General features: G+C 44.8%; 1 protein-coding gene across 1 annotated transcript in view; it reads right to left on the reverse strand.

Moving 5' to 3' along the window:
* Positions 1–18,550: 18,550 nt before the first annotated feature.
* Positions 18,551–26,149, reverse strand: part of PDZRN3 (PDZ domain containing ring finger 3) — a 129,843-nt gene continuing 122,244 nt past the window's right edge. Inside the window, exons 6-10 of the mRNA XM_054640098.2 lie at positions 24,307–24,405; positions 23,694–23,756; positions 23,060–23,161; positions 21,874–21,990; positions 18,551–20,981 (exon numbers count right to left, since the gene is read on the reverse strand). Of these exons, the coding sequence (XP_054496073.2) occupies positions 19,440–20,981; positions 21,874–21,990; positions 23,060–23,161; positions 23,694–23,756; positions 24,307–24,405 (1,923 nt within the window). The 3' untranslated portion in view covers positions 18,551–19,439. The remainder of the gene's footprint in view (positions 20,982–21,873; positions 21,991–23,059; positions 23,162–23,693; positions 23,757–24,306; positions 24,406–26,149) is intronic.

The following is a 26,149-nucleotide window of genomic DNA, read 5'->3' on the forward strand; positions in this document are numbered from 1 at the left end:
TTAGTCAATAATATAATGATATATAAACCTATAATGCTGTATTCTGAGCTTTGTGTTTGTCTGCACTGCAGTTCTGTGTGGTTTGTGGTGAGGAATCAGGCAGCCAATTCCTTATGAGATTTCTTTGTTGCTGCAAAAAAATTTTTCTTTCCACTCCATAATTTCTGGTGGGGGGGGGGTGATTTTACAAAGGTTCTATTGGTAGCTAGGAATAAAAAAAAAAAAAAACGAAGAAAATGAATCTTTGTGAATCTCAAAATATGTTAATATAAGTTAATCTATTCAAAATATATCAATATAAATATATTACTTGTGGCAAACATTTTATCGTTGGCCATTAAATTGTGTAATACTAATCAGCTTTCTGTTGGAAAGTTATTTAGCACAATAAAAAGTGCAAAAGAGGCATTAAAAGACAATGGCAGAGGAGAAGGGAACTGCTTGCCCTGGTGACCAGTGAGGGTGGGAGATGCTGGAGCTCTGCTGGGAGGAGCAGGGATGGAGCAGAGGGGGCATCCCCTGGCAGCTGTGGCTTGGGCCACGTCCAAACAGGCTCAGTGAGACAAGCACTGCTTGTCCAAAGTATGGCTGGGGCTCTTGTGCACAAATCTTACCTTAATTTGGGGCTGGCAGCAGAGTCCCCAGCAGGGGGGTTTCACTGGGGATCAATAGGAAAGGCTCAGATTGCTGTGGGGGCATCTTGCTGCAGAGGAACTTTGAAGATGTGTCTGTCAACAAAGTTGCTGGAGAGAGTCACAGGAAATGGAATTTTATATATTCAAAGCAGTGTGTATTTTTACTTTTTTTTATTTTATTTATAACATTTATATATTCAAAGCAGTTCAAGTCTTTCAGGCATTTCTGCTACTAATTTTTTAAAAAAGCAATGAATAAAATTTCAAAATGAGAAATAATCAGTATTTCCTTGCAAGTGTACTTGTGTAGAAAGGGAATGTGAGAGCTAGAAGGAAAGCAAAATTACTGCAGGATCCCCTATTACACCTTCCCCTTCTGAGTCCCCTTTGTTTTTCCAGTTCTTTTGGGATGGGAGATGCCTCATATGTGGAACGAGGGGGAGGAAATTCTTTGCTTTCTGGCTGAAATGGGCTTTGGTGCTGTAGCTGTGCTCTGTGCCTCGTGGCATCATTGCCACCAAAGATCTGTCAGCATTTTCAGGAGGAGGTGCTAATTTCAGGCACTTAAAACTCGGCAATAAAAGTTGCTACAAGCAGGGATACAAAATACAAGTGCTTGGTGGTGCTGGTAATATTTATGCCCAATCTTTCAGAGCAGCAGTTTAACAATTTAAAAGAGGTTTCAGCTGAACTCTCCTCTCACAAGGTGGATTTCCTCACTGCCCATATGGGCTCCAGGTTTGTTTCACCCTGGGGATGACAATTTCCCTGCAGGGCACAGCCATTCCTGGGGCAGATAAGAGCCCAAAATTATGGGTGCCAGCAGCAGTAACCAAAAATTTGGTGTTTAAACTCCTCACAGCTTCCAGCACCACAGGATCTCCCATTGTGGCTGGTGAGGATCCTTTGGGGAAAAAAACCCAAACCCAACACATGCTGCACGGAATAAATCCCTTGCTATTCCTTTTTTAACTCCAGTGAGAGTTTGGCTGAGACTTCCAACACATTTGCTTTCTTTGGGAGTTTGCCAAAGGTTTCTGTACTTATTCTTTAGTTTGCATCACATTCTCCAAGTTGTAATGCTGATTGGGTGTCTTTTCATGTCAAAACTGTAGTATTTTATACTTTAAAAAAAGAAAATCTATTTTTTTTTAGTCTCTTGCCATTTTGAAGCAAATGGCAGCAGTCAATCTCTGAGAGTGAGTTTGCAGGGCAGAACCTCAGCTGTTCTCCAGCACAGCTCTCAGGGTTTAACCCAGCCAAGGAGCTCTGTGGGAGCTCCTTCTCCATCCAAGAGTCCTACAAGCACAAGGGATCTTTCCAGCTTGACCATTATTTCAGATTAACAGCAGCAGCTCCTGAACTTCAACACAAGATTTGAGTGGGGTGATGTTCAGCTCCTGAACTTCAACACAAGATTTGGGTGGGGTGATGTTCAGCTCCTGAACTTCAACACAAGATTTGGGTGGGGTGATGTTCAGCTCCTGAACTTCAAACACAGCAAGATTTGGGTGAGGTGATGTTCAGCTCCTGAACTTCAACACAACATTTGGGTGAGGTGATGTTCAGCTCCTGAACTTCAAACATAAGATTTGGGTGAGGTGATGTTCAGTCACTTCTCACAGGAGCACTGTGCTCAAAGCTGGGACTGTGGTGCAGACAAAGAGCCATAAATGGTTTTACTGACCCTTTCCCAGCCAGAATTCCAGAACCAAGGATGCTCTGGAAGGTTTCCCTTGGAGCTGCCTGGGCACTAACATGGGTAAGAGCCCTCTGGACCATCTGCGGGTGCCTTGGCTCTGATTTTCCATCACAGCTCCCAGCTTTGCAGATGAATATTTGGGATAACCTCAGAACCATGCAGGAATGTGGAATTTGTAATCCCATCTCTTGTGTTAGAGAAACCCCATGGGTTTGGGTGTTCACCTGTTCTGGTTTTGGTGGCATCGCCTCTACAAAGACCTGTGGGGTGTTTGGGATTTTGGAGCTTGCTCCTACAGCTATGTGGCCCCTACCAAAATTGGGGCAGGAAAAGCATCCTGCAAGCCTGTCTCTTTCAATATTTCCTGAGCTGCTTGGCACACTCCTTTCTCTTCACCCTTTCCATGCAGTAAATCTTGCTCTTGCTGACAGCCCTGGTAATTGCCTTATGTAGAATGAAAGTCCTCCATTCTCTTTGTTTTTATAGTATGTAGCCTTCCCCAGTGAAGTTTAAAAGGACAGAAAAATTCATGGTGTTTGCAGTAAGAGCATGTTTTATGCTTCCCTGCTGCTGCAGCACAGACAATGCTGCCCTGATATGGAGATGTCAGGGGCACAGGCCTGTGTCTAAGGCAGTAAATGTTTCTTTTATTTCTTGTTCCCCTTTATTCTGGTTGCTATTAATTTCAAACTTTTCTTGGCATTTGCAGCAATAAAAAGGATAAAATCTTGAGGCTTTGTTCTGCTCCTGAACCAAGACTTAAAAGAGACCCAAATGGGGCTTGGGCTTATTTTGCTTTCAGAGACAGCTGGGAACTCTTACAGATCCATGTGAGCATTGGAACAGCACTGCCTTGGGGCTGAGGGAACATTATCTGTTCCTGATGAGCTCCACACACAACATGTGCAGTGGGGATGAATGGAGACAAATGTCTAAAATCACCATAGAAAAAAATTGAAATCCATCTTCCAAGGCCTTGTGGCTGTGGCCAAGTGTGTTGCTGAGGCTGCCCCGTGGCTTTCAGCTGCACCCTCTGAAGGATGAGCACAGGATGTGCCTCCAGAGTGTGACCAGGGCTCTGCTGAGCCTTGTGCTGCCCAGACCATTCCCCTCTCACACCTCCCTGTGCTCCAGGAGATGGGGGGCACCGGGTTCAGCTCCTGTCATGATTCATTTAAAACTTGTCCTGCCTTTGGCACAGCAGCCTCAGAGGAAACAATGACACCTTTGCTGCTCTTGTGCCTGTCAGGATTCCAAAGGCTCTGCAAGCTGAGCTCAGCTTAAGGAATATGTGATGCTTGGCAGTGGTGAGCAGGGCTGGGAGATAAACTCAGGTGTAGGAAAGTGCCAGACGAATTTCCACAGCCTTTGATTTAATCAGGGAGGTATTGACAGGAGGGTTCAGCTCTGCTCTTTGGGTCCTAGACTGAGCAGGCATTGTCATGTTAATGGAGGCATCCCCAGCAAGTTCTGCCCTGGCTCACAGCCTGAACAGCCAGGAAACAGCAGCTCCTTGCTTGACCCAGACTGCTCCTGGAGCTGGGCTTGCTGGGACAGGAAAGGCTGTGTCAGCCTTGCTGGGGATGTGAGAGGCTCTGAGAGCCCTGCCCTGCTCAGGGCTTGCCACAGGAGCCCCTCTGGGATGCAGGGGAGGCACAGTGACAATTGCTGATGCTGCCCCCAGGTGCTGTGACCAGTTTTGAGTTGTTAATCCCACAGCATTGTATGAAGATCAGCCCTGTAAATAAATATTTGTTATAGAATTATGTGGTGTTGACGAGTGTGAGCACCTTGGCGAGTGGAAGGTTCTCTGACCATGATGAGATGATCTTTAAGGGTCATTCCAGCCCAAACTATTCTCTGATTTTTGTCAAAGTTTTCAGGGGACCTTTAGCCAAGATGCTGCTCCATTATATCATGGGAAGGAAGATTCCTTCAGAGCATTCCTCTCCCAGAAGTGAGATTTCCCTTCTGTTCTGTATAAAGAAGCATGGAACTGCTCATCCTTTTTTCTGATATTACAACAAAGGGGATTTATATGTGAAATAAATCTTTGTAAATCTTTGCAAGGGTGCCTAAATTATTTATGGGGGTTTTAGTTTGGTTTGCATGCCATATTGCTCTCTTGTGTTAAACACTTTATTCACCACCCAGCTTTTCACATTAATCACTGCAGGAAGTGCTCAGCTATCCCTGCTCAAGAGCCATCTATTACATTCCAGTAGCCACAGCCAAATGGTCTAATTTTTGTTAGTTGTTCTATCCAATGGTTCATAAACTCATGGCTGTTACTGCAGTAGCAGAGATGTTTTGTTATCCCACATTGATGCATTTGTTATTTTTGTGATTTTGTCACCTTCTTCTCTCCTTTTGTGGAAGAAATCGTGATTGAAATGGGGGTTTGTTCACAGAGCCTGAATTTCTTTGTCTCTCTATGTGTAAATAGGCCCCTGGCATTTCAGCTCAGGCTGTTTTCCAAACCAGGTGATGACTGCTTTTTTGGGAACGTGTCCAAAGCCTTACAGACATTGCAGCCCTTTCTCATTTTGATTGGGAAAAAAAAAATAACCTTGACAGATTCACATCTTTTATGGTGTTGTTGGCACAGACTGGGAGACTGATGCAGGTGACCTCAGCTGGCTGGGATGAGCTGCATTAGAATTGGCCCCAGTCCCTAAATGTGACCTCTGTCACTGTGTCATTGAAATGTTCAGTGTCTGTGCAGCTCCCTGAGTCTGTTTTGGTATCTGTAAATGCCTTTTCTAACATTTGGGTAAGGCCTTCTGTGGGTGTCTCAGTGCTGTGCCACATCCCCTTGCTTCATTACAAACAATAAATGGTGCATTAATTGGTGCCCACACAGCAGGGCTTTACTGTGCTTGTGGGTGTGAATGTGAGCTCCTAGAGATGGTGAACAGCATGAAGATGTGCAGTGGATGAAGCTGTGGAGTTTTACTTGCCTCATGTACAGCTGACAATGTCTTTGAGGCTGTTTTGATAATTCCTTGGGAGATGGAATTCCTTATCTTTGTGAAGCTGAGCTATGGGACCTTGAGAGCAGTGCAGGCTTGTCCTGGTGCTTCTCCTCCCTGGTGTTTCTCCTCCCTGGTGTTTGTTTCCCTATTGTATTTGTGGGGTGCCCCAATGAAGGAAGGAATGATCAATCTGACTCCATGTTCTCAGAAGGCTAATTTATTTTTTAAGATACTATATTCTATTAAAGAATGCTATACTGTACTAAAGAATACAGAAAGGATACTTACTGAACACTAAAAAGAAAATAATGAAACTTGTGACTCTTTCCAGAGTCCTGACACAGCTTGGCCCTGATTGGCCATTGAGTCAAAACAACTCACACCAGAATCCAGTGAAACAATCACCTGTGGGTGAACAATCTCCAAACACATTCCAGATGAGCACAACACAGGAGAAGCAAATGAGATAATCATTGTTTTCCTTTTTCTCTGAGGCCTCTCAGCTTCCCAGGAGAAAAATCCTGGGTGAAGGGATTTTCCAGTGAATGTGAATGCCTCACTTCTCCTCCCTGGTGCTTCTCCTCCCCTGCCATGTGCAGCTCAGGCCAGCAAAGCTCAGGTCAGGTCCCCTCTCAGCAGAGCAGGGTCTGATCACCACAAACACAAATCCAACACAGCTTTGGTGGGAACAGCCAAAATGGTGCATTAAAAGCACATGAGCACCGATGGCTGCAGAGTAAGAAAAAGTCACAGCTGTTTGCTCTCTCATGGTTCTCAGGAACCTGTTTTTAGCTCAGGTGCCTGAACCACCTAAAAACAAGGGAAAGGGGAACCTCCTGGCTTTAGGAGAAAAGCACAACAGGAGCCTTGTTCTGCTGTAATTCACGGGGGTGTTGCTGAAGCACGGCCATGTGTTCCCATCCCAAAGGGGCATCATTATTTCATGATAACAGCTCTCCCCAGAGTGGCCTTACTGGTATTTTAAAAAGCAATTATTGTGGAGAAAACCTATATTTTTAGTGCTGACAGTTTTAAGAATATCGAACAGTAGCTGCAGATGAGATAGTGATTCACAGAGATTAATGCAGCTCTTCCCAAGCCAGGGGGGAAGAAAGAATTCTTTACATAAACAGCTGTAAAAGTACAGAACTTTAAGCACCCTCATGCAAACACCAGCAGTTGTCAGGTCCAGAGAGAAATTATTCATCTTTTTCTTTTAAGAGGCCAAACTGTGGAGTTCTTTGATCCAAATCTCTGCCCAGGTGCTGTGGGAGGGCAGTGAGCAGAGTGTGAGTGGCATTTGCTTTGTGAGGGAGGGCTGGTGCTGAAAGCCTGCATGTTGTGGGAGGTGAGCTTGCCACCTTCTGAACAGTGCACAAATAATTGCAGCATTGGAGTTTGGCTTTGGTCATCCCCTTGTGCAGATACCCGGGTGATCACAATGCCTCACACAGAACTGCTGCAGCTCTTGTTGTGATGCTGCAGGAGAATTCTAATCTGACAGGCTTTTAAAAGCACATCTCAGAGCTCAGAATTCATTGTTTTCTATGAGTTCCAGTGAAAGAATGTATTTGCACATTTCCTGAGGTTGTTCTGTGTTAATTCTTCAGTGATGCACCTTTCTCCAGGGCCCACAGGAGCTGTGTGAGTGAGTGGGATTCTCTTTGCCTGGGCACTCTCCACATTTCTTCTCTCCCTAAGAAGTTGGGGTATAAAAGCACAGGGTGATTTTGGCTGGCTGGAATCTCCCTAAAGGACTCCTGAAGCCTGGATGTCTTTCACCACTGAATTTCCCTCCTGTTCTGGGGGAGGTGGGACACAGGGTGGTGCAGCAATTGTTTTTGTTTGTTTTTAATAACAAGCTTTAAGGCAATAACAGGCAGGCAGTGTCAGCCTGATGTATTCTGCTTTGATTCCAGGCATTACACAAGGGACCAGACTATTTTCACATCTCCCCCTAGAGCTCTTTAGCAACAACAGCAGCAATAATAACATCCAGGTTATTAAAAAAAAAAAAAAAAGAAAAGAAAGGAGAAAGCACCAGCCAGTTCCCTTAAGGAGCAGCACAAAGCCAAGGTGAAGGTGCACAGGACTGGGCATCTTTGCTCCCAGGGTAAGAGCAGTGCACATAAATAACAATTTCCAGCAGCGTTGCACTTTGAGCATTGCTGGTGTTCAGGAAAAATAGCCTTCCTTTCAGTAAAGGAAAAATGAGTCTTTTCACAAAAAAAAAAAAAAAAAAAAAGTTGCCTTTTCAACCTTTGCCTGTGTAGGAAAATGAAATAATTTTCTTAAATCTCTTTAGAACAAGCATTGAGCAAACTCATGGGACTGCAGTGAGTTATGTCAGGGGGGCTTTGCCTCACCTTGGAGGAAGGGAATGGCAATAGAGGGAAGAGCTGATGCCTTTTTAACGTGGCAGGGTCAGGGGGCTGGCAGCAGGAGCAGTGATGAAGTGCCCCCAAACCCTGCTGTGTGCAGCACTGAGGCTGTGCCAGTGCTGTGTCTGCCCCAGGAGATGGCACAGACTCACCTTTGCACGGGGTGAGTCTCAGACTTCCACCCTCTACAGCTTCAGTTAAGGCTTTCATTTCTCCCTTTTTTAATCTAAAATGATTAAAAAGAGAAGCTTTAGGCTCTTTTGTGCCAGAACTCTCGAGAGGATGCAGTTCTGGATTTCCTGTGTGGTTATCAGGTGTGTTTGATGCCAAAGAGAGGAGCTTATGAGAGGAGGTGAGGAGAGGGGGAGCAGTGCTGGAGGGGAGAATTGTGCAAATGTTTGGTATGAACGTTTCATCAGAGCAGGAACAGCAGAAATGAAACTTCTTCATGGGCTTGGAGGAGGCTGGTAGCACTGCAGAAATGTTCAGAGCCTGTGACCTTATTTTTTCCATTCAGAACCATCTGTGGGGATAAACAGAATCCCAGAGCCAGGTGGGAAAACAATTCCCTGGATGGAGCCAGGTGCAGAGCCTTTGTCTTCTGGGTTGTGGCAGACATGGAAGAGTCTTCTAAGTTTTGAGCCATCATCTGCACCCCTGTTGCCATTATGGGCAGAAGATTTCTTTCAAATCAGTAACTGTCAGCATTAATTACATTAATTACCAAGTTTTTGCATTGATTTGGCTGGGCTGACTGTCCTGAAAGTCTTTGAGGCAATAGTTGTTGAAGAGTTAAAGAAATCCTGCTTTGCAGAGGAGGGTGGTTATGGCTGCCCTGTCAGCTGAGAGTGATGCTAATGGAGAGGGCCCAAGAACAAATGTGAAATGTGCACATTAGTGAGCACACTCCTTGTTAATTAGTGCTGTAACATGTGCATTGTGCTGGGATTCAAAGGCCCTGGAACATCTCTCTGACTGCAGCTCCATTGCAGGGCATTTTGCCTTCCATGAAAATGCTTCAGGAATGCAGGTTCACCTAAAATAGCCAATTTTTCAGACTGAGAGAAGCAGAGAAAGAATTCTCTTTGTTTCTTTCTTGGTTTAACCTTCTCCTTGTTCTTCAAAACAAGGCATTAATCAATGACAATAGAAACTGCTACTCTTAGGGCTGTCAATGTTTATAGCTTTGGGTTTAATAGCAAGGACATAAATATATACCTTTCATTACATTCTTGCTGTTATTTGCTCATCATCCACAGTGTCTGATATTATCATAACTCTTTGGTTGAAGCTATTAAAGTTATGGTTTGTAGCTCACACTGGCACACAGCAGACAGAGAGCCATAAAAGCAAAAAAACCCTCCGAGACTGAGATCAGCTATTAGGAAGAACTGGTCATTTTCTCCCTGGTCACACAACAGCAGCACCATAATCTTCCCTTCCTTCCCTTCCTTCCCTTTCCTTCCCTTCCCTTCATTTCCTCCCCTTCCCTTCATTTCCTTCCCTTCCTTTCTTTTCTTCCATTCCTCCTTTCCTTTCCTTTCCTTTCCTTTCCTTTCCTTTCCTTTCCTTTCCTTTCCTTTCCTTTCCTTTCCTTTCCTTTCCTTTCCTTTCCTTTCCTTTCCTTTCCTTTCCTTTCCCTTTCCCTTTCCCTTTCCCTTTCCCTTTCCCTTTCCCTTCCCTTTCCCTTCCCTTTCCCTTCCCTTTCCCTTTCCCTGTTTGGGAGCAGAGGAATTCTGATGCTGTGCTGGGCAAAAGCAGCACCCTGAGTAGGAATTAGAGCAGAGAGGGTTGGGGCTGTGCTTGCAGGTGGGTGCCCAGCCCAGCTCTGACTGTAAACATCCCCTGGCTCACATATTTAGGAGGAAAATGGAGTTTTTGTCCAACGGAAAAGCTTTGCAGAGAATCTTTTTCCTCCTCTGTGTTTGGTTTTGCCTGGCAAATTCCCCCAGTGGGGCCCTACCCATGAGCTTCTCCTCTGCCCTGGGAGGCCTCTTGGCTGTCAATAATTTGGCCTCTTTCCAGGTGGGTGGGTAGGAAGACAATGAACTGATGGAGCCAACTCATCCATTAGAGATGGCCAATAAGCAAACAAAGCCTTGGTTGAGACTTGTCAGGGTAGGAATGATTGAGGTGGTGACTTCATGGGTATAAATCATTCATCTTCTGGTGGAGGATGTCTGGCTTCCTTCAGTGTGAAATAACCAGCAAGACATCCTAGATCAAATTCTGATCTGGTCTGAGCTGAGCTGGTTCTTGTAGTGTTGCCAGGTTCTGATGGGCATGGTGGGAAGGATCCTCCTTCAGAGGCCTGATCAAAACCCCAGTGCCTCTGGTGAGTTTTGAACCAACTTCTGAGGACTCCCAAGCATTTCATTCTCTGTATTTAAATTTCTGTTTACATTGTATTTCAGAATATAAATTTACAAAGAGTACCAATGCTCTTCCATATCTCCCCCTTCAGAGCCAGTCAGCTGTTGGCAGAGACTTTTGCTGGGTTTTCCCAGCTTTCTGCAATAATCCAAGCTAATCCTTAAATAGCATAATTCTGTGTCAGAGAATTTTAGGATTTATTTTAGCCTCTAATATTTCATGTGACTACCAAATAAAATAAAGCATCCTTTAAAAAAAGTCTTTATACAAATCGAATTGTATTTCTCTCCAGCAGCAGCACGTTTAGCAGCTTCAGAAGAAGTTTGATTTCTATTTCCAGTAAGGTGTTGTTCTTTGTAAGCTGCTCAATGCTTGCAGTAACCCACAGAGAGGAACCAGGAGTGGCTGCATTTCCCCTCTCCCTTTCTGTGAGCATTTGCTGCTTCCTCACCTGAACCAGTGTCACTATAGGACAGGAAATAACCCAACGTGGACACCCAGCTCTTCACAAGGGTAAAAGGGAGTATTTAATTTCTGACTCCAACATTTATAGATTTCCAAAAGTGACAGTGGATTGGGTGGTGACAGTGCCACCTCTCCAATGACACTGGATAAATTTCTCCTCCTCCATAAAAGAATGCAAAACAATAATTTCCTTTCTAGCCTTCTGATGAAATCCTTTTATTCTTTAGTATAGTTTTATATATATTTTTTTCTTTTAATATAATGTATATCATAAAATAATAAATCAGCCTTCTGAAACATGGAGTCAAGATTCTCATCTCTTCCCTTGTCCTGGGACCCCTGCAAACACCACCACAGAGAGGGACAGGGTGATGTCTGATGTCTGTCTCCAAAGAGAGCTGACTTAGCTGACATAGAAAAGTGCTGCCTGTGTTTGTGAGTGCTGTTGGAGTGAAAATTCATAATTTGATCCAAATGGATTCTAAAAAAAATATTTTAGTACTTTTTCAGATGAGTGATATGCTTGGTCTCTGAGCTTGGAACTCTGTGTTCCTGTTTTTTTTTAACAAATGGTTGTTGTCACCCAAATTGATCAGCCAGCAAAGTGAGAAGGGGGGAGAGAGGTTTGAGGGGCTGCTGGCAGAGTTTCAGAGGAATATTTTGGGTTCTTTGCTGGGGTCTATTGCTGCCCTTTGTGGGGTGGCACCTGGGCAGCCTCAGCCAGCAGCAGGTCCCTTCCTCCAGCTCTGGAGAGGATGAAAACCTGAGCTGCTTTGTTAAGGCACCCTTGCTGCCTCAGATGTTGGTGATGACTTGAGGTTTAGGGCTGTGCTGGGAATACACAATCTCTTTGGCAGGCACTTGTTGTTTAGCAGAATTACTGCATTTTGGGCTCCTGTGCCCCTGCTGATGGCACTAATCTCCATGTCAGGAGACAAAGTACCAGCTGTGCCTGGCCCTATTTGTACTACTTTAGCCACATGGATGTGCACCCATTTAATCTGGAAATATTTCTCCACGCTCATCAACAGCCACATGCAGGCAAATGAAATTGCCACATTTATTCTGACTGAGTTTTGAAAACGACAGATGCTGCATTACTGTAAAACAGGGTGAGAGGGTTTGCTAGCTTTGGTTTTGTTCCTTCCTTGTGAGTGGTTGATATGTGAGCTATTAATGCTGATGAGTGAAGCTACTTCTCTTCAAGGCTGGCTCCTTCTCCCAGAGCGTCAAGCAAAGCTCCCACTGCAGGACTGGTGTCATTTATGCTCAGATAAAGGACTTGGAAACTGCCCTGGGACTCAGGAAGGAGAGGAGCTGGCACATGTGTGACTTGCAAACACAGGCAGATGTGCTGTGTGGTAGCTATTACTTTTTCCTAATAATGTGACTTTTCCCCCAGCCTGAATAATTCAAAGGATGCTGTTGTGCACGTGCCTGAAGGAGCAGAACCTTCAGCATCCTCTGGGTGTGGGGCTGCTCCCAGAGCAGGGATTTTAAGGGGGCAAATACAAAACCATCAGCCAAATCTGGTGTATCAAGAGTGCAGCTGCTTCTCTTCTCACACCTGACCACTTTTAGGGCTGTGCTATAAGCATTCACACACCTGAATGGTTGTAGCTTCTCTTCTCACACCTGACACTTTTAGGGCTGTGCTATTTTGCTATTTTAGGGCCTTGTTCCCACTCCTGACCTCGTGGACCAGCTGTGCTTGGGTGACCAGAGGGGACAGGGACTGTCACTGCTCCTGAGCAGCCCCGGGGCCCAAAGGACTCTGTTCATGCAGGCACTGCCCTCCCTGTGCCACATGCCAAGGGACACTCAGGTCACCTGGGCCTCTGTCAGCATTTAGGAAATCTGGCACTGGGGGTCCTAAATGATAATCCTGCAAGAGCAGGATGTGAGGGACATGCTGGAGTGTCTGGGAAAAGATGTTTGTGGGGGAGAGAGATCCTGGGCTGGAACTGTTGAACCCCTTTTATTGTCTGGACCATTGTCCCTTTGGGATTTGCCTTGGAGCTGCACCCTGCAGCACCCTGTTAGTTTATATTGTGTTTAACAATCCTTCCTAATGCCGTGTTTGAGTGGTGAACGGGGCCAGAGGATCTCCAGAGGTCCCTCCCAGCCTCAATTTCTCTCTAATGCAGATGTACAGGGATGCCTGTGGAGACTCCTGGAGAGAATAAATGAATCAGAACCTCTCAGCCTCATTGGAAAACACTGACACAGGAGAAAGCTCTGTAGCTGTAGGTATAGAGAGGTCAGTCTTTCCTCACTGGAGACAGTTTCTCATGGCTTTGGAATGGAAATACTGAGAAAGGCTCATCAGTTCATTACCAAACTGTAATCATGCAGTGCCTGAGCTCAGTTTGTGAGTTCAAACACAGCAGAGCAGACAGGTGTTTTTGGAATAGCTTTGTAAGCTTGCTTTTGTGTTTTGTTACATTCTGCATCTGTGCTTGCTGGATTTTATGGTGTAAACAAGTCATGTTTCTTGAGGAAATTATTTGGATGTGACCAAATACTGCTTTTATTTGGGCTGATCCCTCAAGCCCAAAGGAATATAAATTTGGGGTGCTTTCACTGAACCAGAGCAAAGCAGCAATTTCATAAACCTTGGGTGCCTTCAATTTGCAGCCTTTTGATTTACTTTTATTAAACAATTGTAGCTGGATTTGCCTTTTGGGGAGCCTTTGTTTATGGCATTCAGAGCTAACAAAGGCCAGCTAAGCCTGAGGATGGATTATGGAAAATCAAAGCCAGCTCTCCTAATCAGGACAATGGAGCCTCTCCACGACACCTGGGAGGCCCCCACTCCAATATGATAAAGTATTTTCTTTGAGGGAAGGTCACCAGAAGTTCACTTTTACAGAGAAGTTCTTATTCTCAGCTAATGGGGCTCCCTGTAGCATGGTCCTGCAGTTGCTTCACATAAAAAGGATGGATTGTCAAAGAAATTACCTTTGAAGCTCCTCCCTGGCAAACTGATTTGAAAGGACAGCCCAAGTGTTGTGTCCTGGCCAGAGGAGCAGTCCCTGGGCAGCCACACAAGCTGTGGTGCCTCTTTGCACTTGTGCACTTTGGGATTTGTCAGCACTTTGAGCCCAGCCCTTGCTGCTGGGCAAGTGCCATTCCCTGGGCTTTGCTTTATAACAGAATCTCCTGCCTGGCTTCCAGAGCAAGCCATTTAATCTTTTCATGCTGTGGAAATGAAGACATTCTCAGTCCTTTGGGGATATTATGTGCTTCTCATATTGTGAGTGAGATGGACTCAGTCCTTTTTTGGTCCTGAAGAGCTAAACACAAAATCAAAACACATAAGCAGAGCCAGACTTGGCTCTTGTTCTGTGTGTTACATCTGTAATTTCCTGCACATGTAATTGATCCCCAGTCATAGCTGGGCCCACACCCAACTCTGGGAGACTGTGGGGATTATTCTTTCTGATCCTGTTCTGGCTTAGCTGGCTCAGTTTTCCCAGAAGGGGGAGAGGGATGCAAGAAGGGTGCAAGAAGTGTGACCTAAAGCCAACATCATCTGCTGGGAGAAAGGAATGGGCCGCTGGGGCTTGCTTTAACTTGATGGTTCTTAGAGGTGACTGAAGAAGATTCTGGAAAAAAAATGTAGCTATCTTTTTAAAATTACTTTGATTTTGCATAGAAGGGAGAAATGATATCAGCCCAGATGTTTGTTTGGGCACTGGCTCCACTGATTTGGCTCCATTGATTTTTTAATGCTATTGGCATTACACTTTTGTAAATTAAAACCCTAATTGGAGCATTGTTGCCAAGTCATTATTAATTGATTTGATTAAATCTCCTGTAAGAAACATTCTGTGTCAGAAGATGACAGTTGTTCATAGGAAACTGGTAGAACCTTGTTCTCATTTTGATCAGCAAAAAGCATTGCAGTTTTGCACTTAGATCCACAATGCTGAGGTACAAATTTAGGTAAAAAAACAGGTAAACTTTCAATTCCCAGCATTCAAAACTGGCAGATTGACTCCAGTAGAATAGACACGTGGCTTTTAAACTAATTTTGGGTTTTGTTCTCTACCTAGTTCTCAGAGTATGCTGTAGGAATGAGGATGTTTGTAGTGTTTTGGGGCATTTTAGGATTCCAGCAAGAAGCTTTAGACCCAAGAACACTGAGCAGTGCTTGCTGAGTGTGAACCCACTCCATGGTGAGTCCTGCAGGGGCTGCACAATTCACTTTGCAGCCTGAGCTGGGGCACAGATCCCCCGGAGGAGGGCACAGGTTGGGGTGGCAGTGTTTTAGCAGGGCTGCAGGAGGGGTTTTCCTCAAGCAGTGACCATTAGAAGGTCTGTGGGAGGTGTGGAGAGCAGCAGGAGATGCAGTTGTGCTGTCCCTTCAGATCCTGCAGAGGTACAGGGCAGGGTAATTAACTGTGTGAGTTAATAGAGTGTTTCAAACCCTCTGGGACTGCTTGGAGTGCTTCAGCTCACATGAGTGGGCTTTGTGGCAGGCCTGTGCATTAAAGCCCTCATGCTTCAGCATGAAACCAGCCCAGCTCCCCTTTCCTTGTGACCCCTTCTGTTTGATGATGTTAAATGCATACCACTGTCCCCACCACGCTCAGCTCCTCCAGTGGCCAGTCCTGTGGTTCTGCAGAGATGCTCTGATGCTGAGATGTCCCCACAGAAACCCCTGGGTCTGGCGCTGCTTTGTGCCACTGCAGACCCCTGGAGGAAGGGGAGGCTCGTTCTGCACGTTTGCATTCAGACAGAATTCCCACATCTCCACACAAAGCCTGCGTGGCTGAGGTGCTGCACTCGGGCAGAAACCACCCCTCTGCCAGCTCAGCTCTGGCTGGGAGCCCACAGAGCTGCTCTGATAAAACCCCAAGCAGAATCTGCTATTTTGTCACATCCAACAATTTACATCCAATAAAACCTCGGGATGGAGGTGCAGCATCTGCTGCGTCAGTCTCTGTCTCACTTCTGGTTTTTGAGTTTTCTAATGAGTTTATGTTCCAATAAATCCTTAATACAAAAACTGCTTTAAAACAATTGAAAATAAAACAAAGAGAGGAATTTAAATTGCTTATGGCTTGCTTTGTATGGCTTCCAGGCATTTGAGCAATTTTGCTAACAAGTATCCGGTAACCTATTTCCAAAGGCCACTAGCAGATAATTATATTTGGTTAATTTACATACTTTCAGTTTATAATCCTAATTAGTTCTCCAACCAGTAGTCCCTAGGCAATATGTAGTCTTACCTCATTTTATTTGCCATCCCTACTGTGCAAGGGATGGCAAATTCTCTTAATTTACAAAAAAATGCTGTTAGGTTTGGTTCAGGGCTTTCCCATCTCAGTGCACATCTAAACCTGGCGGTTCCATGCCGCTTTCAACCCGATTTGCAAATAAGTATTTTACATTTTTATAGATTTTTACATCTGGGAGACGCTGTGCAGCTGGGGGAAGCTGACCCCAGTTTGACACAGAGCCTGTTTGCAGTGCAGAGAACCAGCCAAATTCTGCACCAGCCTGTACCCAGGGTGTGCCCTCGTCACCTCGGTGGGATGGGGCTGTCAGGGGATGGGGCTGAGGTGTTGCCATGGCAGGAGCAGGGACAATGAGTGACAATGTCATTCCTGCAGCAGCAGCAGCAACGTGCAAGGGCTGGGGGAGAATCTCCAGGAGCTGCACACACACACATTCTGGTTACACCTCTCAGCTTGGCCATTCCCTGCTCCCTCCTGGTGCATTTAGGATCTCTCCCTGCACGCTTATTATTCTGGGATAATTTTGCACTCAAGCTTGAGGTGATGCTCAGTGAAGTGGCTGAGGAGGAAGCTGGATATGAAGTTTTATACTTCCAGGTTTCAATGAACTTCAAAAACCACTTGGAATGAGCATGCCCAGTGGAAGGAGCACATCTCCCAGTGCTGATCCCTGCAGGACTCTGGAGCTGGAGTTGGGCCCAGGCAGGACCAACCCACCACGTTGTGGTGGAGGGTGTTGGGTTTTGGGTACAACCTGTGGTAACCCAGGGACAAAACCTCTGCTGCTGCCTGGAGATCCCTTGTATGAGAGGGCCTTGAGATAACAGCACAATTTCCAGCGTTATCTTTTAAGCACTTTTATGCACTACAATGCCATTTTTAGAAAAACTGTTGGGTGAAATATTTCCTCTTAGGTATCCAAGGCTGCTTTTAGTTGGATTCATTGCTCTGTAATGCCAGGTTTGGATTAACGTTATGGTAATTTCCAATGTTTCCTTGCAAGCGATAAAAAGAGCCCAAATCTCCCTTTTCAACACCTCATTAAGTACTTTGAGAGGGCAATGAGAAGTGGGATGACAACTGCAAAAGGAAAAGGAAAATCTGCAGTTTGCAAAGCTTTTGCTCAGATTTCCAGGATAACGGATGGATTCTGTGAACTGATGCTAATTAATAAATCCTAGTGCCAAAGGAGAGAGGTGATTTTTAACTGTCCAAAAGAACAAGTGTTTAGCAGGGAAAAACTCAAAGGAGTGATAATAATTTTATTTCAACACCTTAATGAATGTAAATTTTACACTGCGGATGCTTTGTTGTAATTCCTGCATCTCACACTGAATTCCCAAACATATTCCTGCTGCTACCCAATGCACAAAATGCTCAGCACTGATGTCCCTGGTGCCCAAAGGAACCACTGCATGTGAGGTTATTCCAAAGGAGTCTGTTTTTATGAGGAGCAGCTTGATAATAATTATTCCTCATTAGAACATTTCAAAGCTTACTCTAATATTTCCAAGCAGACTAAAGGTGGCTTAGCTGTATTTCCACACCTGGTTTAAGGATTATTATTCCACTAATCACAGCTCTGTACACCTGAGTGTGAGGCCTTGAGGAGGGCAGGATTTTTGCTGTGGCTCTCACACCTGCAGCTGAGATGAGCAGGAGATAAATTCAGGGTGAGATTAGAGACAGAGATGGCAAATGTCTTACCCTGGCAGCAGGGTGTGAAAATCTGGTGTTTTTCCCACTGTGCCACTGGTGATGGAAACAGCTGGTGCATGTCAGGTGGAACCCCAGCTCCAGCAAAGTCTAAAGAGAAACCTTCCACAGACTACAGTAGGACTGGCTCTTTATCCCCAAGGAAAATCCAGCTTGAAGGTAAATTTGCAGAGGCTTATTGACAAGAGTGCCAGATTACACAGGCTGGAGGGGCATTTCCAGGGATACAGAAGTTCACTGTGGAGTGTGGCAGACACATTTCATGGAATTCAGTGCTAGTCCACAGAGGGAACAGAAAAAAACCTGGGCAAATCTGCTGTTTGCTTCTCAATGACAGACAAAATAGGCACAAGAAGCTGCCAATCTCTCCCCTTCCAGCTTTGCACTTCTATCACCAAGGCTGCAATTTTTGTTCATTTGAGTTATGACAGAAAAGTCCAGAACAAAAGCTCAGAAGGTTTGGGGGCAAGTTTTCAAGGAAAAAGGGAGAGGGTATGGAGAATCTGGGAACTATTCATAATGAGTCTACATCACCTAATCCAGCAGAATATTCCAATTTATATCTGAACTCTTAATCAGAAATAGAAAACACAGAAAGGAATGTCATACCTCGTTGACACCTCTGTTATTTTTTCACCATCTCCTTTAATTTGTATATTTATTTGCTTTAGTTTTTATATGCTTTAATTTATATATTGTCTGGTTTTAATGCAAACCCCCACTGAAGGCTGTAGGTGGGGTTTATACACCACAAAGAAACCACAAACCAAAGCAAAGCAGGAGAGCAGAAGTTCTATTTCTTTCTTAAAGTCACCTTAAATAGCTTGTGAGCTGAAGGTAAGCATTACTTGATTTTACTCTTGGTATTCCTTGTGCTTCTCCCTTGTCCCTTCCCTCAAGAAAACCCCAATCCAAATTCCCCCCAAAGTCAGGATGCCAATTTTTCCCTCAGGTTTGGCTCCAGTGGCTGTCCAGGCATTTCTGCAGCACAGGAGCTACAATCCATAAAATTATATTCTAGGTGGTGAAACCAGAAGGGAATAAAAAGAATTTAAAGTAGTTTGAAATATAAAACAATAATTTATTTTACTTCATTTTACTTGTTAACGTTTGTAGCTAATGATGATTTCATGAAACTGCTTTTATAATTCAATACATTCAAATCTATAAAGCAAACAGTTACTACCATGGGCTTTTCAAATTCCACAAACTGTCTTATATAAACAAATTAGCTGTACATGCACGTTTCTTCAATAGGTTGCAACATTTGCAAACATGCTTTAAAATCCTTTAAAGCTGCATAATAGTGTAATTTGCCTCAGGCTTTTCAGATGAAACCTCTATACTTCTTTCAGAAACCTTAAAGAGAAAAATGTTTAAATGTTGAGCATAACTCTAAAAACTGCTGTTTGATAAATGTTAAATATTACAAGAGAATGATTCTAATTCTGAGTTTAAACCTTGAGCTAAGTATTGATAAACAGCACTCTGTGTAGAAGTGAACAACAGCAAAATAATATCACAAAATATGGTTTCACAAACAAAAATACATATGTGCAGTTGCTCTTGTGGGTTTCTTGCATTTTTTTTTTTTAGGTAAAGAAAAGCACGGGTACCTTTTAATATGAATATAGTTTAAGCAAATTACCTGTGTAAGTATGGTTAATACATTTCTGATATTTAAACACTTCATGTAAAAGGTAACAAGTAAAAAAGTACAATCAGTATTCCAAAAAGCACTGCTAATATTGCCTTTGAAGGAGATGGGCAGGCTTCCTCCCCACTGCAGAATGGGGATCCTGGCACCCACGGCTGTAGAGTTCAGTATTTGAACTATAAACTCGGTGACTGTATCTTATATACAAAAATCTTGCCACATTGAACGAGGCATGGATTCCTACCCCATTGGTAGTGTTTTATGTACATAACTTAGCCCTGGGGATGGATTATACAGTAGTCACTGACAGGAAGGAATTGTACACCCGCGTGCCGTCCGGTGACTTTGTTCCGTGGGTTAGCAGTTCTTGGATCGTCATCCAATTGTCAAATATTTTTTTATTTCTCTTCTTCATCATTTTTTTGTGGCTCAGTTCAATGATGTTCATCTCCTTCTTCTCCTCTGCACCTTGCTGCTCCTTCAAGCACTCTAACCTGCTCTGCATCATGAACTCCCGCCGCCTCCTCTGCTCCTTGGCTTTCACCAAGTGCTGCTTCCTCTCCTCCTTGCTCCAGTACCGGCCCATCTTCATCTCACTGATGGCATCATCATCCGTGGTCATCCCACTGCGCTCCTCCTTGATCTTTATGGCCCGTTCCCTCAGCAGCCTGTCCCTCACCGGCCTCTTGGTGATGTAGCGCGTCCCGTCGCTCCTCACCTTGACCTTCCACTCCATCCTGGGCTCGCTCTGCCCCGAGGCCAAGTCCTTGCACATGCTCACCAGGCTCATCTGGCTCTGGGCGTACTCCACGGCGGATTTCTGCTGGATCAGCTGCATGTAGCTTTGGTAGTGCTGGGCGTGGGCAGGGATGTGAGCGTGTTTGTAGGGCGAGTGGTGGTAGGGGGACACGTAGGGCTTCTGGCCGTGAGTGGGGCTTTTGCTGCCGTCGCTGCCTTTCCTCTCCTTGCTCTCCAGCTGCTTGCCAGGGTCAGGATCTTTAGCAGAGGCGTGGCACTTACCAGCGCTGGATTCATGGCTCTCTGAGCCAGCAAACAAATTCTTTTGGGAGACATTATAGGCCACTGCCCCCTCGCTGCCTTGGCAGCCGACGCCTTCGGCGGTTCTGCGCAGGGAATTGTCGGGGGAGATCTCCAGCGTCAGCGGCGTGCTCCGGCAGCTCTCGCCCGTGTTGTAGGCACTGGAGCTGTCCTTGTCAGACTTCTCAGGCAGCTCGGTGATGTCTGAGAGCTCGTGCCTGCGCACGTCAATGCTGGTGTTGTAGTTTCGGAAGCCGCTGTTGTGCAGCATCCAGGGCTCCCGGTACTGCTCCTTCAGCTGCTGCATCTTGTGGGCCCGCACGATGTTCAGGCACTCCAGCTCGATGTTGCGCAGCTCCTCGTTGAGCATCTCCAGCTCTCTGTCCACGCTCTCTTGGTCGCTTTTGCTCATCTCCAGGGTGCTGTTATGGTAGTACAGGCTGTAGGGGTTGGCAGACTTCACCTGGCACTTCAGCTCCAGCAGCTCCCGGAACCGCTCGCACTCGTCCACGGGGATGCCGAGGAAGTCGACGTCGGTGCAGTCAGCTGAGATGAACGACTCGTTGCTGAACTGCATGTCCCCGCTCCCCAGGGTGTCGTGGCTGTAGGTCAGCTTCTTCTGGCTCCCCAAGGTGTTGGAGGAGGTGGTGTGGTCGTCCCCATTGTTCTCCTGCTCGGAGCTCTCGTCGTTGCGAGTGCTGTCGTCCGTGCGCCCCACGCCGCTGTCCTTCTCGTGCTGGTTGGACAAAATTGTGGCTGTGTCTGTGGTGCCTCCATCCTCCTCGTGCTTCTTCTAACAACAGAAACAGCAGGACACAAAGAAAAATTATTGCAAGCACGTGAAACATTTCAAGGTGTTTATTTTTAAATAGTTCTCCTAATCCATCACTTTTTACACTTCGTGTGTCCTATACGGAAAGAGTATTATTAAGGGCTCAGAGAAAAGGTGAGCAAGCCCTCAGCCTGCTGTGGATGTTCTTTTCAGAAGAACCTGAGGTCTGAATTTCACCTATGCAGTGGTAGAAGTTACATTTTCAAAATGTTTCTGCTCCCACTTGGGTGCACAATGATATCCAGTTCTCCTGCAGTGCCTAAGTGAGAACATGACTCCTCACAGCATGGGGATGGCACAGAGGATGCAGAGTTCTAGGAAACTTTAGGAAAAAAGTCTAGGTAAAAATTGAGAAACTGCTTTAATCATAGCAGAATGATGGAGAATATAAGCCCTGTATCTGTGGCCCTGCATAAAATTTGTAATGTAAAAACTTTTTCTTTGCCTTTTTCCCCTTGTATAGATCTTACTTCAGTCATTTGCCTGAGTTGTCCATGTGGGTTTCCAGGTTTTGGGAGACTGTTTCCAGTCTCTGCATGCACACCAAATAGGAGAGTCTGTAAATCAGTTCTCTGCCTGCTCTACCCACCACACACCCAGTATTGCTCTCAGTGACCACAGTGTTAAGGGATTTCCATGAATTGTGGTCTTGTTGTTGTAAGGGCCAAAGCACAAAAGGTACTATTTTAAAACATCTCACTGTGGACAGCCGTGTAATATCTTGATTTTACAGAAAGTCCTTTTGCCTTCATCTCAGTGTCGCTTGAGACACCAAGTGTATTCAGCCAAGCTCAATATTGAATATTGAGTGCAGTGGGAAGTTTGACAGCCCTGCACACCAGAAGGGCAGTACCTGCTGAAGCATGCTGGCAGTAAATTGCATTGCCTGGTGGTGCTGTTCCTCTAACATGTCCATGTGCAAGTCATCCAGAAAATCGTTTCTGTCATCATCCATCCATCCTTCATCCAGCTGTGTGAAAAGGGAGGGAAAAAACAAACCAATCATTGTCAAAAGAATGAAGACTGACATAAATTACTGCTTTTCTTCGTGGACAGTGGTTGGGAAATCTCAGGAGATTCCTTCCTGTGACAATGCTGCTGTGTCTTGGGAAGGAGCCTGTCCTTGTGCTAAGTGTGGGTATTGACTGTGCTACCTCCTCCCACAGCTGCCTCCATCTCCAAGAGCAGGACCTTATCTTCAACAGCCCTCTACATAAGAAAAAACTCAGTCTTTTGATCCGTGGAAATACTTGCAAGAGTTGGGGTAGTTTTTGTGCACAACTTGATTAAGTTGTATAAAAACACTCCAGAGCCCAAAGCTCAAACACGCTTCTTGTGAGGCAGCATCAAACTCCAGAAGGAAAATCTGGCTGGGGTCTGTAGGACATTTTTACTCCCATTCCCAATTATCCCGACGTGAAAGATCAGAAATATCCAGGCTAAGAGGACAGTGATGATCCTGGCCCCGTGTCTCCAGGTGCACGGGCAAGGGCTGCTCTCCCAGCACCAGGAGCAGAGACAGATCAAACAATGCTGCTCCCGGCTGTTTGTTCTACACCTTTGTTGTGCTAATCCCTGCTCTACAAAGGGATCTGCTTCAACCTTTTATTGCAGCTCAGGAGGCTTCTTGAGAGTATTCAAGTACTTTAAGAGACCGTGTATGAAGGGCTAAATAATAGGTGTTTTAATGAATGAATAATCAATAGCTATAGGAATTAGAGTTCAGCACGTTCTTCAAAACTGTGGCTCAAAACCATTCATAATACCTTGCACTGATGTTTGTAATGGCATTGCAGCACAAATAAATCACCAAATGTCTTATAAATTGAATTTTAATATAAAATATATATGTAAGTACCATGACTGCTGAATTCCATTATTTTAGGCTATATATATATATGTGCAGTCAAAGTGTAGAATATAGTTTTAGGTAGATCTGGTAGATTTAAACAGGTTAAACAATTTGAAAGAATTGCTTTCTACAAAACAGCAACTGTTTAAATTAAGACTCAGGTGAGGGTTTTTTGTTGCTACCATACCTGAATTTCTGGTCTTGCCACAAGTAAGGAGATATTCTTGCTCTCCTCACTGGAGAGAAGTGCCACAGCTTCCTCTCGGTTCTGCACCTCGATGCCATTGATCTTTAAAGAAAAAACACCACCATGAAGGGTTTTCATAGGGACCCCTGGCTGCTGCTGTGCCCAGCTCCATGGAATGCTTGGCTCCATGGATCCACACACACATCCCTTGTGCATAGAAATGCTGGGCAGTGTGGTGGCTTGGACGTGCGATGCATTTCACCCCCCTGCATGCAGAGCCTTGTTAGGAGGGCAGGAAGTGGAGTTCTGGGGTTTAGGACACTGGAGTTCTGGGGTTTAGGACACTGGAGTTAATTCTGAGGTTTAGGACACTGGAATTCTGGGGTTTAGGACACTGGAGTTCTGGGGTTTAGGACACCTGGAGTTCTGGGGTTTAGGACACCTGGAGCACTTCCCAAGGAGGAAGACAGGAAATGGAGTTCTGGGGTTTAGGACACTGGAGTTTTGGGGTTTAGGACACTGGAGTTCTGGGGTTTAGGACACTGGGATTCTGGGGTTTAGGACACTGGGATTCTGGGGTTTAGGACACTGGAGTTCTGGGGTTTAGGACACCTGGAGCACTTCCCACAGGTACCTGGATGATGCGATCCCCTTCCCGCAGCCGCCCATCCTTCGCTGCGATGCTGTTGGGATCAATCTGCAAAATAAGAGAATTCTCAGTGCTCTGCAGGTTTGGGAGCTCACTGTGCACTTCCCCTTCTTTCCTGGGTGGTGCATTTCAATGGAAGGGTTTAGATTTAATTATGAGTTTCTTTCCCCAAATTGGTGCAATTCATCTGAAATGGTTCTGCACGGTGAAAAAACGTTGCTGTATAAAATGCTACTTTTTCATGGAAAAGGACAAGGAGAGAGAAATGGGCCCCAGATGTTTGCAAATAGAAGTGTGTGGGGTTTTATACAATTTATATTGTTTCAGGAATAATCAAGAATAAAAATTAAAGGGGGAATACATGAAAATACTCTGAAGGCATCATCTGAAATAGAACATTGTTAATATAATGAAATTTGACTTCAGTGGGAGCAGGACTGCACTCAGTTTGGAGAAAAGGAAAATAATTAGATTTCTTCCAATTACTGCATTTTGGCTGTTTATCCAACATGGTACAAACAGAGGATAAATGTCTTAACTGCCCAACAATGGAGCTGGAAAGACAAATGGTATCTTATGGAAGGCAGCTCAATCTTACCTCACTCACATAAATACCCATGTCATCTTCATCATCTGTTCTGTAACAGACAGTAAGGCCAAGCTTGTCCTGGCTGTTCACTCTGTGTAAATCCACTTCCTGAGGTAAAAAAAAAAAAAAAAGGAAAATATATTGTCAGTGAGACACTGGTGACTGATGGAAGCAATTTTTCAAATGCAATGAAAATATTTTGCTTAAGTGATATAGTGGATGTCTTTTGATTTCACTTGTAGACGAGGTTAACTTACTGAGCAAAACGTGATTATATGCAGACAATCAATACCTGGGACATTTTTGACCCTTCAATCAATAGGAAGTCATTTTGAAAATAGACCTTTTATTGATCTTAAGGAAGAAAAATTACCTATATTTCATGTAGTGCTAAGACTTCAAATGCTAAAATACTTATAAAGTATGATTTCAATATTTGTCACAGCTGATACATATTTCCTCATAAGCAGGGTAATTCTCTGGCTTTTCAGAAAAAAACATAATACTCTCTTACTTTAAATTGTATAATTTTCACGAAGTCATCTAATAAATTTCTCAAAAGTGTGACTGAAGATCAATATATTGATCTTCAAATGCAAAGCATTTGGTATTGGTAATAGAAACATAATAAGCATTTCAGTATCTTGCAAGTGTTTGCTTTCAGCAGGTCATGGTGGTCTTGTTTATCTCAGAGACATTTAACCCATCTTAAAAATGTATGTTCTTCCTCAATGCTTTTTATTTCCAGGAGGAATTCCTGAGGGTTATTATTTTTTTTCCTTCTGTGTTTGACACTGGCTGGTAGGAAGGGCTGTAAAATCCATGGAGATAGCCCCAGGCTGGAGGATGTTCCTGGCTGGTGACCATCCCTGTGGCACCTTTCAGTCCTGCCCTTTTGCCTCTGAGGGATATCCCGGGGGGGTTTAAGGTGTTTAACCAGGTGATCGTGGCTGCTGGGCTGGTCCTGAGGATGCTGCCTGAGACAGATGTGGGAAAACTCCTGGAGTTTGGTTTTTACCTCCTCAGGTGAGGGGAGTGAGTGAGGTGGGGCAAGGTCCTGCCCATCCTCAGGCCAGGCAGGTCTGGGTGTGCTGAAAGGGAAAAGTGGGAGCAGCCAAGGGACACAGAGGGACCCCAGAGCTGTGCCAGCCCCAGGGCACTCCCTGCACCCTCTGTTTGTGCTGGACCTGCCATTCCAGAGGAAAAGTCCTGACAACACAGCTCCTTTTTTCTGGCATCTCTGCTGCTGTGCCATTTGGAAGGGGCAAGACAATAAAACAAGCTGATATGAATAATTTATTGGTGTGTCTGGCTGACAGCTGCCAAGATCAGCAATCTCATGTTATTTACTTGTCAACATGTGTAATTTCTTTTTTTTTTCCCCCTAAAGAAGCGTAGCTGTAAATGTCAGTGACATTTCAGCTGGTATTTAAGTGGTTTCAATCAATAGTATCCATGGTGAACTGCTGTGCTTTTTTTCCCCCCTCTTTTGTTACTTAAAGGTTTGAACACAATGCTTTAATAGAGGGGTTTTCTTCACATTTCTAAAGCTTTGGAGCTTTCTAGAGAGGAGATGGAGATTCTTCAGAAGAAAGATGAGACAAAGTGGATTCTGTTCTGATCTCAGCTGATCCTCCAGAAAGTCACTGCAGTCAATGGGTTTATCCTGCATTTACCCTTGGAGTGAACTGGAGTGAGGTGGGAATTTGTGGATTGAGCCTAATTCAGGCCCAGAATGATTCCCATATTCCCTTCATCTTCAGGAATGCTTTTATATTGATTTGAAAACCTGGAAAGAAATTTCCAGTGGGGCTCATTCTACTGCTTGCCATACTGGCATTGAAAAAATACA

The sequence above is a fragment of the Agelaius phoeniceus genome, chromosome 11 (assembly GCF_051311805.1).
Source record: "Agelaius phoeniceus isolate bAgePho1 chromosome 11, bAgePho1.hap1, whole genome shotgun sequence".
NCBI classification, from domain to species: domain Eukaryota; kingdom Metazoa; phylum Chordata; class Aves; order Passeriformes; family Icteridae; genus Agelaius; species Agelaius phoeniceus.